At 48.3% G+C, this 16971-nt stretch overlaps 1 protein-coding gene across 1 annotated transcript in view; it reads right to left on the bottom strand.

Annotated features, from left to right (window-relative positions):
* The window catches only part of SETBP1 (SET binding protein 1), a 350135-nt gene that overhangs the window by 313949 nt on the left and 19215 nt on the right, over positions 1 to 16971 (bottom strand). Inside the window, exon 2 of the mRNA XM_028136083.2 lies at positions 12765 to 13415. Coding sequence (XP_027991884.2) covers positions 12765 to 13247 — 483 coding nt within the window. The 5' untranslated portion in view covers positions 13248 to 13415. The remainder of the gene's footprint in view (positions 1 to 12764; positions 13416 to 16971) is intronic.

The following is a 16971-nucleotide window of genomic DNA, read 5'->3' as shown; positions in this document are numbered from 1 at the left end:
GAGGCCTGAGGCCAGCAGGGTGCTCTGCTCTCAAAGTTGAGGATAACTCGAGAGTCTGTCAGAGACCAACTGAACCTGCAGAGAGGATATTTTGTGGAATATGACAGAAAAAGAGGGCAAAGGCACTCACTTCAGAGGTAGAAGACTTACCAGCTTTCACGAGACTTGACCGTCTGTCTGGATCCCCTGGCATCTAGCTATTGTGGTTCCAGTTTTATAGACAGAAAAATGGAAGTACTGACAAAGCACCTTGGCCGCAAGTCTTCTAGAAGGTAGGCTCTGAGGGTGAGGATCTCTGGCTCCCATTCTAAGTTCTGAGCCAGCTGCCTCGGAGTTGGAGGGTAAGCATGCTGGAACCACAGCTTCCTAATTCCGAGACCCAAGGCGAGCAACTGGAGGTCTCTGTGCCTCATTTTACACATCTGTAAAATGGGGATGATAGCCTGGCTGGAGTGGCTCAGTTGGTTGAGCATCATCCTGTGCACCAAAAAGTCCCCAGTTGGATTCCCAATCAGGGCACATACCTAGGTTTCCAGTTTGATCCCCCAGCTGGAGTGCATACAGAAGGCAACTGATCAATGTTTCTCTCTCACATCAATGTTTCTCTCTCTCTCTCTCTTCTCTCTAAGCATGTCCTCAGGTGAGGATTTTTTTTTAAGTGGGGATGATAACATCTCCACTTTGTTTGAGGGAAGGATATAGTAGACAGTATGTGTCCAGTGCTTGGCAAGGCTCTCAGCTATTCTAAGTACCAAAATGATGGCCGTCCTTATGCTCAGGAAAGCAGCCCAACAGCCAATTGCCTTCCTCTGTGATGTACATTTTCCATAAGAGAAGGACTCTCCCTTGTTTCTGATAGGCAAGTCATGTTCTTCAGCAGAACTCAGAAAACAGAAGAGGCCGGACGGTCAGACTCTTCCAACAAAGCTTCAAGGACAGCAAGGCCTGAGCTGAAGCAAACCATTGGGTCTGTGTGACTTACAGGATGAGACGGGAGCAGGAAGGAGGACTTTTGTAAGAGATGGTTTTCATTTTTTTCTGTTTTGTTTTTGTTTTTTCTTCTCCCCCTGGCAGAGGATTAACATGTAGGTTCTTAAACAAGGGGGTCCCCCGTTTGCAGCTGACAGTGGCAGCTGCAACCTCCAACTCCCCTGCAGAATGGCAAGGAATCGAATCAAAAAGAAAAGCAAGTGGACAACCTTTCCTCAGGGAGCACGAAACACAATACCAGCCTTTCGCCAAACCCCGCAGACCCCAGCTCTGATTGGAGGTTGCCTCGGAACAAAGGGAAATTGGTATTTAAAAAAAAATCTTCTGAAAGCCAACTCAGCAGATGGTTTTTTCCTGGGCTCCAGGAGAAGCAGGGGGCGAGGTGGGGGCAGGGGAAGGACGCCGGGATAACACACTGCCACCAGGACGCAGACGGCTGAGAAGTGACAAAGATGGGCACAGAGGGCTGACCTCTCACCCCAGAATTTCACAAAGGGCAATCACACCATGTGGCGGGTGTCTGGACCAGGCTGCTGACCGCTCCAACCGCAGCTGCCGCTCATCACAGCCAAGTCTGGGGGCTTTATTCAAAGCAGGTGATGGCAGAGGCCAGCGAATGAGGGGATGGTGGAGAAGCGAGGGAAAAGTTGAATCAGAGACCACGGTTTGTCAGGAATCGACTGTAGGTGGTTCTATAGAACAGCCCCTTGTATTTCCATTGCTCCCCTAACATTTCAGAAGCACTTTACAACCGTTTGCCCCTGTCATCTTCAGAGTAACATGGAGGGAAGAGAGACAGTACTAACCCCTCGTTAAATATGAGAAAACAGCCATTCACTTGCTAAAGGGAGAACAGGTCAGACCCAGAGCCTGGCCCCGGGTGACCAGCCTTCCTTCAAGTCTCAGGCCAGGCAGTGCTCCTGGGGTCTGGTTTTGGGGGGCCCTTTGCTGAATTCCACCTTTTCTGCCTGATTAAGTCACAGTGAGCCTATTATCCTGCTGCCCAGGCCGCCGGCCGTCACTCCTCGCCACACCTCACTGCCACTGGGGCCTGCTGAGTGCTGGCCAGCAGGGAGAGCACTGTGGGCAGTCCAAGAAAGGAGCTCTCTGGGTCTCGGGGATGAAGCTGCAGGTTCACCCACAGCCTAGGCCAGGGGCATGTGGCCAGGACCATCAGGTGAGCTGCACAGGACTCGCCTGAGCACCTACAAGACCAGCTAGAGCAGAGTGCACCTGTCAAGGATCGCTTCCTGCTGCAGGAAACCAGGAGACCTGAGGGTGTGATAAGGATTTGAGCCACCCCCTGCCACGATTAGTTGTAACCTTGGGGCAAGCCATCTAAAGACCCTCAATGTCCCTTCCTCAGTCTATAAAACAGGGAGGAGTAACAGCTACTTCACTGGACTGTCCTAAGAACAAGCCAGAAAGAGGCAGCAGCTGGGCGCATGTGAATGTTCTGGAAAGGTGCCGGGCAGATGTGAGGGTTGCTACCAATTCTCCACGCTCTGCACTGGCTGGAGCGCTTGAAGTTTATTTACTGCCCTGGGTTTTCCCTCAATGCCCTGAGATCAATTCCTCCTCATAAGATCTTTCTAGACCACTTCTGCTGAACACACCGCACGACTGTCGGTTCGTGCAGAATGTAGACCCGCCAGCGCTGCTGCTGTCTATCTGCCTGGGAGCCAAGCGGGCTGCAGGATGAAAGGTCTCAGCTGTTCCTAAGGAACCAACGTGAAATGCGCAGGGCTGATGGGCAGAAGCCGTTTTGATAGAGGGTTTTCCATAGAACCATCTTCATCGGCATGGAGCTAATAAGGACTTATTTAGCAGGCTGGGGAAATAACGTAACTGAATCTTACATTAAAAGACGTAACTCCTGTCCTCAGAGAGCTTCCCCTATAACTGAGAAGAGCAAACTTTATTTACCTCTGACCACCACTTTTAGCAGCCTTTCAGGTAGACCCGAGAGGCCAATATGTGAATGAGGTTCCCAGACGGTGCCCATCTAGGGAGGGCCCCAAAAGAGAAAGCACAGAAGAGGACCTGCGAGATCCAAAGCTGCCTTATTTCTGTGCCTCCTGTGTCATCTGCAGACCCACCAGACCCTCTGACCAAAGTGTGCACAGATGGCAATGAGGATAACGCAGACACCTGCATCTTGCCCCAAGGAATCCAATGTATGCAGGATGTGATGATTTGGACCAGCAAAAGGAGCGTGAGGCAATATTAAATTGGCGAGTTTTCTTGACCTCGAGTTTAGTATACACCAACAAGGAGGAAGTTGCCAGAGAACTGGGATAGCCTGGGATCATGTTAATAAGGATACTCTGCTTAGAGCAGAGGAGGTGACAATCTACTGATGCTCTGCAGGGCCAGAACACCTCCTGGTACTATACTCTGCTCTGGGAGCCCTTCCCGCCTATGCCTTTAGGAGGGACACTCACAAACAAGTATTCCTAGCACAGGAACCAGGGTGTTTTGGCATTAGGAAACCATGGAGTCCAAGGAATGGTCTCAGGAACTGGAAATATTTAGGCTTTCGAAGGCTTTAGTACAATAGAAGAAGGAGTTATACTAAAACCAGGGCTTCCTCAAGAGATGGCCAGTCCCCTCCCCGAGGGCCATGGAGCAGCATCCGAATAACTGTCCATTGGGGGTTGCGGGGGGGGTGGGGTTGGGAAGGTGTCTTTTGTTTGTGTAAAAGGGATGCTGACATGGAAATATTCAGAGGCTCTCCTGACCTGCAGCGAAGTCCAGGATTCTGGACCCACAGCTTCTGTGCTCAGCCTCCCCTGACTTCTGATCCAGTGCCAGATCCTAGCCTGTGTCCCCAATGGATTTAATTCTAGGTCTCAGACCCTTTCTGTACCCAAAATCTCATTTTGTCCTCCTTCGTGACCCCATAGCACCGAAAGCCCAGCAGGACACTGACCTGCCACTTGTTCAGTGGCAGCAATCCAATAGGACATTCAGGAAGCTGATGGTTCAGGGAAGAGCCACACCCCCAGTAAGTCAGGTTCCACGTTCTTGCTCCTCCAAAAGGACAAGGCTGGAGAAATCATGGAGATTCCCATTACACACTACAAACAGATTCCCTTTAGCTACATCCATGATTCCCCATGAGAAGCAACTCCTTTAGCTGGTTCTCCAGCTACAATGGCTCAGCTCCTGAGCTGCGTTCTCTTTGACAGCACTCAGCCAATGAACTAACTGGCCCGGCATAAAAGGCTGCCCACACTCCTGGGCAAATTCCTGTTTGCAAATGATTACTTCTTGGGGGCAAGGCCTGGTAAGCCACCCCCTCCCCCACCTCTGAGTCCCTGGGCCACGGAACTGGCTAGAAACCTGTGGGAGGCACAGAAGAGGATCCGGGGGAAAACACAATAAACAAGGTCTAGCAAACACACTGAAGCTACCTACATTTGATACTAATGATGATTATCACATGGCCTCACGGGCCAGGCACCAAGGTGGGAACTGCCTGGACTTTTCAGAGTAAAGAAAGGCCTCCATTGTTCCCCTGCTGAGGTCATAGGCTGATGGGGAGCTGAGGGAAGTGGGCTGGGGAAGGAGAGGCAGGCAGGGGAAAAGCCAACCAGGGATGTCCAAGAGACACCCCCCCCAGGTGTACGGAGGGGCCCCTGGCCTTCAGGGGCAGGACCACTGTGACTAGAAAGCGGAGGGGCTGGAAGTGATGAGGTCCAAACCTGCCCTTCACGCAGCGCTCTGGAAGACCGTGTTCCCACACACGCAGACAGCGGCCTCAGCGTACAAGGAGGCTCACGGCTCCACCACCAGCCCGTCACTCAGACTCCTGAATGCACTGGGTACCTCTGCAAGTCCAAGTGGGTGCTGCAGGCTCCTCCTGTCTGTATGCCTCCAGGACTTGGTTCTCCTGAACTCCAGCCCTCTGGCAGGCTCTCCTTCCTCGGTGGGGGGTACTGAGGGCCTTTACAGTGCCTTCCAAATCAAGTTCCACCCCAAGGACCATCCAAGATTAAACCCTTTCCCCAAAGCTGTTGGGTGTGTGCAAATTATAACATGAATGTTTAGCTCATTGCAGATAAACAACGACCCCTACAACATAAGTCTTCCATGCTGTGCTGTTCTTTTCCTCTCCGTGATCAGTCAGGAGCCTGATCCAAGGCCTGGGTCCAGGCTCCAGGACTGCCCTCCACATCCCTGTGCTCTCTGCCTTGGTGTCCAGGCCCCATGACTTCCAGACCAAAAAGCCACAAAAAGCCACCAGCGTCTTCATGAACCAGTGAGGCAGGCAGGGTGTCCCGGGAGATCCTGCCCCACATCGCTTTGAAGGTGAGATGTTTTTAACTTAAGATTCTAGGAATCAGAAGAATCAAAGCACAGGGCACAGAAGGGCAAGAAGGGTTGTTTTTCTTGCCTTTTATTAAAAACGGAAAAGGAGATGTAATGGCAGGTCAGCCAGTGATGCCGCTTTGAGTGGACTCTCTGAGGATGCAGTGTGATGGTGCAGGAGGGGCAGACTCTGCAGAGGCTGGAAACAGGGCAGGGTGGAAGGTGCGCCACCTGAACCCCACTTGATGGTTCTTATGACACTGGTTTCCAACTTTCAGTTTGAGTCACGCTTAGAGCTCAGCAGCCACCCTGGTTTGGCAGATAAGTGACCACAGAGATGAAAGACCTTTGAACCATCTCTAAATAAATCCCCACAGCAATCCCCACCCCAAAACAGCAAAGCATTAGTGACATCCTCTCTCAGTAGATGCTTGTGCAGGCATCAGAGATAAGACGCTGGCACTGCCACCCAGCTAACACAATTCAGCACGGCCAGGAGCAAGATTAACGCAGGACTGGCCCAGAGAAACACGCACCCTCATCCTCTGGAGATCCCCAACAGGGAGGTGCTGCTGTGATTCCCAGTTTTCATACGATCAGGAAACCATTTGGCGAGGTTCAGTGACCTGCCTAGGGTTACTGGAAGCCCAGCATCCAGTGTAGGTTCTCCGCCTCTGAAGAGGGAGAGCTGGTCCTGGGATCACGGGAGCTGAGCTGAGGTCCACTCTCAGCAGGTCTCTCTCTGACACATCCCTTACTCCTCACCGGGAATCTGAACACTCTGGGAATGAATGACTCTCCATCGGAAGAGAACACAGTTTTCCTGCCTCGTTCCTCTGCCAGACTGATCTTCAAAAGCATGGAGTTCACCAAAAATTGTTCCTTGGGGAAGTCCAAGAAGCTGCTACCAAGGGAATATCAAACAAAGAAGAGAAGAGCCAGCACATGGCTGTACACCCGAGTATTCCCAACACAGGAGGAAAAGAAGCATGCACGGAGGGAGGGGGACTGAACAACCCCAGCACATCCGAATGGAAAGCAAGTTTGGTCAATCTCATGTCTGTTTAAGCTCAACACTGAAACTTCCTACCCCTGATTCATGACCTTTGACGTTGGGTCAAAAAGGAAACCATCTGATGATGGAACAGTGGGTCCAAAGAGAGGTCAAAAATGCTATTGAGAGCAACTAGTTTTCTTAAAGAGAAAGATTTGACCCATGTACTTAAAGTTCCCATTTTTTAGAATAGAAATAAGGCTTCAGAGGTCAAAAGCTATTTTTGTTGTCATTCCTTTAAAAAAACAAAACACACACGGAGACTGAGACCCAGGGAAGTGAAGCATTCTTGCTGAAATGGCTCCAACAGAGACAGGGCTGGTGCCCAGGGCTCCTCTCCCCAAGCTGAGTGTTCTGTTCCCCACTTTCAGGTCAAATGTCACCGGTTGCCCTGTGGAGACAAATACTTTGTGGAAAAAGTCATCCACCATCCTCCACCTGGCTTTAGCCATAACATCACTAGAGAGAAACCTATCAGAGAGCAAAGGTTCCAGGCACTCTGAGGAATCAAAAGAAATGTGCTGCTTAACACACACACACACACACACACACACACACACAAACAAACAAACAAAAAACACACAAACAAACCCATAGAGAGAAAATAAAAATTAAACAACAGGGGAAATGTTGCCTCTTGAGAAGAAACGCGGGCGGGGCCTTTCTTTCCTGTCATGTGGAGGGTGCCATGGAGGAAGAAGCTCATGCTCCCAGAGTTGAAAACACCACATGTGCACCCCCAGAAAAAGAAAGGGGGCAGCCCTCAGCTAGGCAGCCCACAGCTAGGCAGTGCATCGAGGGGTGACCAGAGGAGGTGCAGAGCAAAATGCAGGGAGGGAAGGGCACCTGAACTATGCCCCATGAATATAAGGAGGGTAGAGGCTCTCTGTGGGGTGCCCAGTGCCACCTACCAGAGTAAAGGAGGAGATGATGGGTGCTGCAGTGATGTCAGGCAATCTGAGCTACCCTTCAACCCTGCCCAATGCCCACTCCCATGCCCTCTCACCTACCTGATATGCCAATCACAGAGGATCAAGAGAGAAAGTACCTCTCAGCACCCTACAGGAAAGAGGGCGAACCTCCTCGCTGACACCTGCATTACCTAAAGGCTCCCCTTCTAAGTTTCCCTGCCCTGCATCACTTTCCTGTTCCCCAGACCCCCAGTCCTTCCCTTTCCCCAGTTCAAAGCCTGCTGAGCATTCTCATTACTTACAGAATTAAAGGCAAATCCATATATTTATTTGATATTCACCACTCTCAGCAACCTGAGGCCAACCCAACTTCCCATCGACTTCACCATAAAAGGCTTTTTTTTCTGTCCATATTTGGTGTGTTTGACACAAAGAGGGTGCTATTTAAAGAAAGAGTAAATGCATGCATGATCCATGAGACTTCCTAAGAGAGGTTATGACAGCTCAGAACACAATACAAGCATCTTGGCATAGACACATGATGATGGTGTGCTAGGAATGCACCCCCAGCATGTTTCTGAGACCATGGTAGGCGCCTGATGAATGTAAGGTGGAAGTTCTTGCTGATGAGGAAATAGGTTCTCTGATGATGCTGGGGAAGAAGGAAAATTAAGTCTAAAGAAATAAAAGATATTGTATTTTGGTCAGAAGCAAGTAAATATTGGTAAGTACAATAAAGGAAAAATGAACTCATGAGCTGCCCGAGGACTCTCCTCTCCTTCTCATGCTGCTGACCAGGGATAGATGTCCCAGACCCCACTGACAGTCCTCAGGAAAGAGGAACACGGTTAAGCTCTGCCTAGTGGCGTGTCTCATAAAAACCTGTCACTGCTAACAACATTTTCTGTTCATGTGTTGTACCTGAACTGCTTCTAGAGACACCTTCTCATGCTCCCTGTTGTTCTCACTGAGTGAGCTGGAAGGGAACCTGAGGAAGCTTAAGTTACTTTCCTGATTGAGTCTAAGAGGCAACATCACTTTCCTGAGTGAGTCTAAGAGGCAACATTGCTGGTGCCATGACAAAGAGCAGATGCATGTATGGAATCCAACTGCAAAGCAGGACTGGTCCAAAGGATAGTCCTGAGGCCCTGAAGCATGTTCTGAGGCTTCTTCTCATCCAATACCTCTTACCAAACACTGCTGTTCCACCTCACATAAGTCCATTCATCATAAACCCTCTTCCAGATAGCATCGCAGTTGCCATCCTAATTTTATGTGGAAGGAAAGTGAACATTCCCTGATTAGAAAAGTCCATGCATTGTTGAACCAATGAGGTGGTACTTTCATGGGGCCCACCTTACATCCTACCAGTGGCCATGTGGCCTGAACATCCATAATGTCTCTTAAATTTGGAAGACTGGTCCTAGGTTTGAAATTCGGAATAAAGCTCTTAGGGATGCCACACATGCATCTCTTCACCCCAAAGCAGTAGAGCATGTAGAAACAGAGTTAAGCTAGCAGGGATACCCTTACAGTGATATGTAAGGGATGCTATCATTATCCTCCAGAGCATCCTTTTTACAAAAACCAATGAAAAAGAAAATCATTGGGATCCGATAGAAGCTGTCTTTGCCTAAGGCTGTCGCACAGTGACTTGAACAAAATTAATTGGTCTGCAGAAGAGAAAAAGAAAAAGAATGAGAGGCCGAATCACTAACAACCAAACAAAATGAAAGAAAATCCTGTTACCCTGAAACTCTATGTCCTGTCCCTAAGCCAAGGGTCAACAAACACTTTTTCTTTTTTTTTCTTTTTTTTGGTCTGGTTAGGGCCAGACACCAAATCATTCCCGCTCTGTGGGCCATGCAATCTCTGTCACAACCACCCAACTCTACTGTTCTGGTGCAAAAGCGATCACAGACGAAATGTAAACAAATGGATGTGGCTCTTTTCCAAAAAAAAAAAGTTTATTTATGGACACTGAAATTTGAATTCCATAAAATGTTCACATTGCAAAAGATTTTTCTTCTTTTGTTGATATTTCCCCAACCATTCTTTGCTTGTGGGCTGTACACAACAGGCAGAGGGCTGGACTTGGCCCATGGACTTCAGTTGGCTGACCCAGCTCTAAGTCAGCACAGATAGTCAGGGGACTCCTGAGTAGGCATCTCCACCAGCTCAAGGATCAAGTCAACAGGGTCTCCTTCCTAGCTCCCTGTGAAGGACTGAGTCTCAGGGCCACTCCATGCGTCTTTCTTCAATCAGGGGCTTGCCTCATACAAAAGTTCCAGAAGACTGGGTTTTAGAGTTCGCCATTGACCTGTTGCTTAGAAAAAGCCATTCTCATCCTTTTCCCTACCTTAATTTACTGATCACATACTTCCCATTCATATAAATAAGTAGACTCTGCATGTCCATGACACTGAACGTTTCTATACAAATGGTAGGCTGGGTGTCCACCTCTCCATCTCAACCTTAGCTTCAGTTTACTCCCTGTTTGCAAAACAACAGGAACTTGAAGAGTAACCAAGCTGACATTCTAACCCAACAGGGATCAGAGAAGTTTCCGATCATCTATCAAGTGATTAAGACTCAGTACGAGTAACTTTATTCATTCATTTCTGGAAAGTAACAGCTCTCGGCACCAATAAAGGCAAGAACAATAGAGAAGTACAGCATGAAACAAGCTCCTAAAAATTTAAAATTTTTGCAGATATTCCCATTAGAGTATAATGCATGGAATTCCAGCCCCTCCCCCTTCTTTCTGCCCTTTCCAATTGATGGGCTTAGAAACTGACCTGGTGGGTTGTATATTTAAGTAAAGGATTTCATTTCTCTTTCTGAGAAAGCACACAACGAGCACCCAGCTTTCTGGGTGAGAATGACCAGCCTGAGAATGTCAGATATGAGAACAGAGTTCCGTTGCACATTTCAACTTTGTAATCAACCCCACGTCACAAATTCCAGAGTTTTATTCTAGGGCATTCCAATAGGCAGAAGGCTATATTTGGGAACAATCTTGTGGTTTTAGGGAAGACAATACCTGCATGAAGTATCTATTTATAGGATAGTATATTTGAATTTGCGCGCCCAAAACCATCCTCTGATGCTGAAATCCTGGCCATGATGGGGATGGAGGGGAAATATTTACCATAGTTTTCAAGACTGCCCACCCTCACAAAAATCCAACAACACACAAGGAACTGGCCATCACAATGAGCGACGGAAAGATACTCATGTTCAAAGCTGAAGAGACAACTCCAAAAATAAGCCTCACTTTCTACATGGAGCCTGGTGTTGCTGTCGTATTTGCTTGTAAGATTACTCAGAAGTTTCCACCATGTGCATCTAGATAAACGTTGGTTTTATAACAGGGAAGCAGAAAGCACAGCAAAGGCGCTATGGAGAGGGGAAGCAGAGAGCACTACCTCCATGCTATGTAAAAGCAAGATAATTTAGAGGATTCCTTTGTGTTCTGAATGTTAAAGTACGGTGACCAACTGTCCCAGCTTGCCTAGGACAGCAGGGGATTTCTAGATGCAGAATTTTCAGTTTTCAAACTATGAGCGTCTGAGCCAACTGGGAGGCATTGGTCACCCTATAAAGTCTCTTCCAGTTCAAGTCTTTAGATGTGAAATGCAATAAATCAGGCAAAACAACTAGGTGAAGAAGGATGCAAGCCCTACACTAACTGAAGAACATGATTCCTAGTAGTTTTACTGAAAATGATGCCTCCAAAGCTAAGAAGAAACACACACACACACACACACAAATACTAGCAACAGAAACTCTACAAATTATCTACGAGCTACGAAGGAGAGAGGTTCCTTTACATGTGCCATTTGTAGCTCGTCCATCAAGGCTAGTGCTCAGATAAATGATAAGATTCAGGGAAAAGAGTTACTAAGACTGATTAGCACCTACAACCTAGAACCCCAAAACTCTGTCAACAGGAAGACTCCTTGCCACGCTATGCACAAGATCCAAAGACTGTTTGAATCAGAAACTTCTGGACTAGGGCAGTCTGCTGTCAGGGCTGAGTGCCACACCCCTCCCAGGAAGAGAGGTCACAGCAAACCCCTGTGATGCAAAGTAATACAATGAAACGTGGACCCAGTCTTCCCCGACCAAATGACACCACCAATCCCCTAGAGAGCTGCTTTCTACACCCCTGTTTTTCTTTTGGAGGAAAATGACAACCAACCAAGTTCATTCAAGACCCAACCTTAAAAGTCCACGATGTGTTGGACAAAGATTCAGGTCAGTCGGCTGCTCCTTTTTTCTCTCCAGTTCTAATGCTCACCTCTGGCTTTGGAATAATGATCTCTCGGCCCTCTAAGAGCCTCAAGTTACCACAAAGACGGGGCTTCCTTAGTCAGGTGGAAGGCTCGCCTATGTCAGAAAGATGTGTAGCAGTGACTGAAACCAAAAGGTTATAATGGTTCTTGTCTGTTCCGATTGGCCAACATTTTTCAACATCCCCCTCTCTGACTATGCGAACAAAAAGGAAAACAAAAGAAAAACTTCAAAATGTTGTCATAGCTAAGCCAGATCTGACCCAGCCAATTAGCTGCTACACAACAAATAGAACTGCTCCTGACTTCTAATCCTAGTAGCTATTGCTTTTCAGGTAGGTAGAAGATCCTTTCTAATAAAGAGGGAATATGCTAATTGACTGCCACGCCCTCAAAGGTGGCGGCACCCACAGCCACAAGATGGTGGTACCCAGTCCCCTCAGCCCCCCCCCCCCCCGCCCCGGGGCGGCAGGTGTGTGGCAAGGTCTCTGGAGTCCCCCAGTTGTCTCAGCCCCACAGCTGCCCAGGGCCAGTCTGAGGTGCAGGCAAGCCTCGGATGGCGGCTGCCCAGCTGCCCAGGGCCGCCTGAGGCTCAGGTTAACCAGAGCCGGCCGAGGCTTGCGCTGCTGGCAGTGGCAGCAGCAGAGGTGTGATGAGGGCATCACCTTCCCCTGATTGCTGGGTCGCCTCCCACCCCTGAGGGCTCCTGGACTGTGAGAGGGGGCAGGCCGGGGTGAAGGACTCCCCCTCCCCCCCACCAGGTGCATGAATTTTCATGCACCAGGCCTCTAGTATAATAATAAAAAATAGTAATTGGACACTACACCAAGGTATCAGGGGCATTTCTTCCAGAGGCCCTAAGTATTATCAAGGAAACTGGTAATTCAGAAACATAGCAGGTCCTGGAGTGGAATCATTTAGTTCAACATTGTTGCATTATAACCAGTCAAGTCATTTAGTTCAACATTGTTGCATTATAACGTGGATGAGATGCCACAGGAACCTAACTCTTACATATATCAATTAGCCTATATTAACATTGGTTTCATCACATCACTGTAGTTTCACTTAAAGTTGCAGAACCTATTAATGACGTTAAGGACTTAGTGCAAATTAGTAACAAGCAAACAGACTCTAAAAAGTTGAGGATAAAATGGCAAAAACAAACCAACGAAAATCCTACAAAACAGGGCTCCCTACCTTCTTCTTGGAGTGGCTTCTGTCCTCCTCTTTCGCGGCTTTGCTGTTTTTCCCCGCACGAGACACCTTCTGGTCCCCAGACTGCTTGATGGTGATCTTGATCTCAGGGGGGCATATGTAGTTCTCCAGATTCTTTGGGGGTTTCTTCGCCCGCTTTGTGGTCTGAATCTTCAGCTTCAGACTCCCCTCCGTGAAGTTCGCCTCCTTGATGGAAAACTCCTGCTCTTCCAGGCCATCTCCTGCCACCCACTTCTCGCTGTCCGCATTGGAGTTGGAATCCACATCCCGCCCTGAGCCCAGTTCATCCTCCTCCTCCGGCTCCATGCGCTCTCCGGCCCCTGGGATGCCCTTCCCAGTCCCTGGCGCAGACAGCAGAGGTTCTGCACAGCCAGGCGCAGTTGCAGGCTTGGCCGAGGGGACTGGCAGGAAATCTGACTCGCCCCCCCTTTGCCGGGAGCTGCTCAAAATTTCCCTGGACTCCATGACAATCCTACAGTCTTCAGGAGTTCTCAGCAGGCGGAAGGGAGAAGGGGGAGAGGGAAGGTGAACAGAGAGGACACCCAAAATTCCAAGGACAAAGTGGTCCAGCTGCTGGGCTCAGAGCCCCAAGGACGGAGACAAGATGAAGTGCTCAGGAGATCAGATCTGCAACTGAGAAGCAGAGAAATAATTAGCCATGGCAGGAAGAAAATGACCTACACAGTAACTTAATCTATGTCCCCGAAGCCCCTTCCCACTTATCAACGGCATCAGAAACAAATGATGGACAGAAATCAAATCAGAGTGTGCATCCCCGCACTGGACTAAATTGGAGCAGAGGGGCAGACACACTCGCACACATCCCTTCATTGAATTGCTATGAATTTTTATGGCCATGGACCCAACAGAGATAAAAGAGGCGAGTCCTCCAGTCCCATAACCAGCTAGACGTTTCTGAAACTGAAACCACAGCTGGCTGAGTCACCATCAGAACGGACCATGACGAAAGGGAAGTCTGAAGTGTTGATGCTCGGGTCTGTGGGAACTGCGTCTGGTCGGCTTCTTGCACCACTTCCCTCACATACAGTTTGCAAAGCTGAACGCAACCCCTGAGGGGCCTGGGCAAAGCTCTCCACCCTCTTAGAGGAAGGACAGTTAGCCAAGGTCTTGGCCATTCTTTCCTTATCACTGTTCATTATGAATTATTTCAATTATGCAAGTCTTTTCTATTTCTTTTTACATTTTTTAATATATATATATTATTTATTTATTGATTTCAGAGAGGAAGGGAGAGGGAAGGAGACATCAATGATGAGAGAGAATCATTGACTGGCTGCCTACTGGGGATCAAGCCTGCAACCCGGGCATGTACCCTGACCCGGAATCGAACAGTGACCTCCTGGTTCATAGGTCAATGCTCAACCACTGAGCCACACCGGCCAGGCAAGTCTTTTCTATTTCTTAAAGCAAATGTAAAGCTTAGGCACAGGTTTGAAAACAAAAAAAAGAAAAACCAATCCTAAAAAAACGTTTCCATTGACACAAAAGACACTTAATCATAAATGACTTAGATAAAAATAGCCCTTAGGGGCAGGTTTAAGTCCCTTTCTGGTCCTTACATAAAGTGGCATTATGTCTACATGACAACAACAAAAAGGGGAGAGAGGGGAGCATTTCATGGGCCTTTGGAAGTGTCAGGAACCACTCCCCTTGCACCCCTGAGATCTTGGATTCTGCCTTTCTCACAAGGAAAAGAGAAAAATCAGTCAGGCTTTCTCCAGATCATAGAAGGATCAGCTAAACCAGTGGTCGGCAAACCACAGCTCGCGAGCCACATGCGACTCTTTGGCCCCTTGAGTGTGGCTCTTCCACAAAATACCACGTGCGGACGCGCACATACAGGTGCCATTGAAACTTCGTGGCCCATGCGCAGAAGTCGGTTTTCGGCTCTCAAAAGAAATTTCAATCGTTGTACTGTTGACATTTGGCTCTGTTGACTAATGAGTTTGCCGACCACTGAGCAAACTACCTTTCAACCTTATTCACTCCATGTCCCATTATTCCCAGTTTCATGCTCATCATTTTCAAAGCCCCAAAGAAGTCCAAATGCTCATCCTCAAGAGAAAACCTAGAGCCCTGGGGCTGCACCAAACTTCAAGACACCATCTCCTCGCACCCTGAGCTATAGGCAAGGTCACCGGAGCTTTCCTAAATGGCTGAATACTCTCTAAGCTCCCAGCAGGAGACATCACACCTTCGGTTTCTACCACTGAGCCGAGCCTACCAATTTAAGGAATCAGTCAGCAAGTGTGCCCACCATAAAATTCCAGTGAAGTCTGCAAACACACATTCAGAGCAGCCCAGAACCGGGACCTGACGACGGGGCTGTATGTTCTCCCTGTGGAGTCAGTGCACTTCCAGCTGCTGCCCTGGGAGGAAGCCAGCCAGCAAGGCAGCCAGTGCTCCAACAGGGACCTGTTCCCCGGGGATGCCCAGGAACACACTCAGCTCCTGGGAGCTGCTCAGCCCTGCAGAAAGATGCATGTACACCTGCTTCCACTTCGGGGAAAACCCAATGAACACAGCACTTCTGGAAGAGAAGAAGCTACCTAGTGGGAGCATGAGCATCCATGCTAAAGCTGTCAATCACACACTGAACAGCCACCTGGGTCCCATGCTACAAAAGGGACAAAGTCCCCACTTAGGAGCAGGGGAAGGCAGTCAGACAATATGACATTTAATGTATGTGTGTGGCCGAAACCGGTTTGGCTCTGGATAGAGCGTCGGTCTGCGGACTGAAAGGTCCCAGGTTGATTCCGGTCAAGGGCATGTACATTGGCTGCAGGCACATCCCTGGTAGGGGATGTGCAGGAGGCAGCTGGTCGATTTTTCTCATCGATGTTTCTAGCTCTCTATCCCTCTCCCTTCCTCTCTGTTGTGTGTGTGTGTGTGTTGTGTGTGTGTGTGTGTGTGTTTTACTTATAAGATTCTTTGTCTCATCTAGATGGACCTGCCCACCTGCCCAAAACCTTACATAATTTTTTTAAAGTCATACTGAAGTCAACCTTCATTGAAACCCCTCTTCCTAGTGTCAGGTACCACACTAGCTGCTGGAGCCATCAAGATGCCCTAGAACAAGCATGTCAAACTCAAAGGCTAACACGGGCCAAATAAACGAGGCATGTGGCCCAAGGGCCGCAAGTTTCACATGCTTGCCCTAGAACACATGTCCCAGTAGGTCTTTCTCAGCTTGTATCAAAGGCCACACAGATTGCTAGCCATGTTTGCTTATGACTGACTGTAGTCCTTCAGTGGTTTACTCTCTCCGGCAACTACCTGCAATGTTACATTTTAATTCCCTGGTACCTACCTATGAAGCTACCCTTGGGCAAGGGCCAAAGGTGAGGCGTATTCCTCATAAGACGTTACTACCCTAAACCTATTTGGACCTGTGAACCACAGATAAGACAATGTATATTGCAGATTCAGTGATGAGAGAAAAGAAGGTGGAATCTAAACTTCAGAGGAACGATTAGCTATATAAAGTGGAATAAAGCATCTTCCACTAAAAATGACTCAGTTTAGAGTTTCTTATATTTAATGGTATAAATAATTAACTAATTGATATAGAAGACAAAGTTCCAAAAGTTAAAACTCAAGTAGTGAAACAGACACAAAAAGGAAAAACTCAACAATTTTTTTTCAGTTCTCCACAGTAAAGACACAAATAAATACAATCTCTTTCCTCAAAGAAGTTACACTCTAAAGAGCTGCTTGAAAAATAAAACAACAGATTTATATATGCCCTATAATAAAGGATAGAAACAAAGGGAAGAGAAAGTGGTTTCCACCTGGGCAAGGTGCAGACACTTTGAAAACTACCCCAAAGGGCTTCAAGGAGAGCATAGGATACGGCTTTGACCTTGAGGTGCTTCAATAGTAGAGTGGGAAAAAGGAAGACATGGCAGAAAGAAGGAAGAGCACGCGAGGCCTGGGGCAGGAGCATGCAAGGTTCGAGGGAGAGAAAGGTGAGGTTTTGTGTTGGAAGCCACCCATGGCCTTCACTAGCAGAAAGGGTTGGACAAGGAGCCCGGAAGGCTGGTCAACCTTGAGGCTCTGGCAAGGGTCAGAGCCATGCACCCACTGTCTAGTTGAGCAACTTCCACCTTTTAGTCTCATGTAAATCCTTGCTGATGGCCTATCATCGAGCTATTATTGGAATTGCCTG

This window comes from Eptesicus fuscus, chromosome 12 (assembly GCF_027574615.1).
Source record: "Eptesicus fuscus isolate TK198812 chromosome 12, DD_ASM_mEF_20220401, whole genome shotgun sequence".
Lineage (NCBI taxonomy): Eukaryota > Metazoa > Chordata > Mammalia > Chiroptera > Vespertilionidae > Eptesicus > Eptesicus fuscus.
Note: the sequence above shows the minus strand (reverse complement) of the source record. Positions and strands in the feature narration are given on the sequence as shown.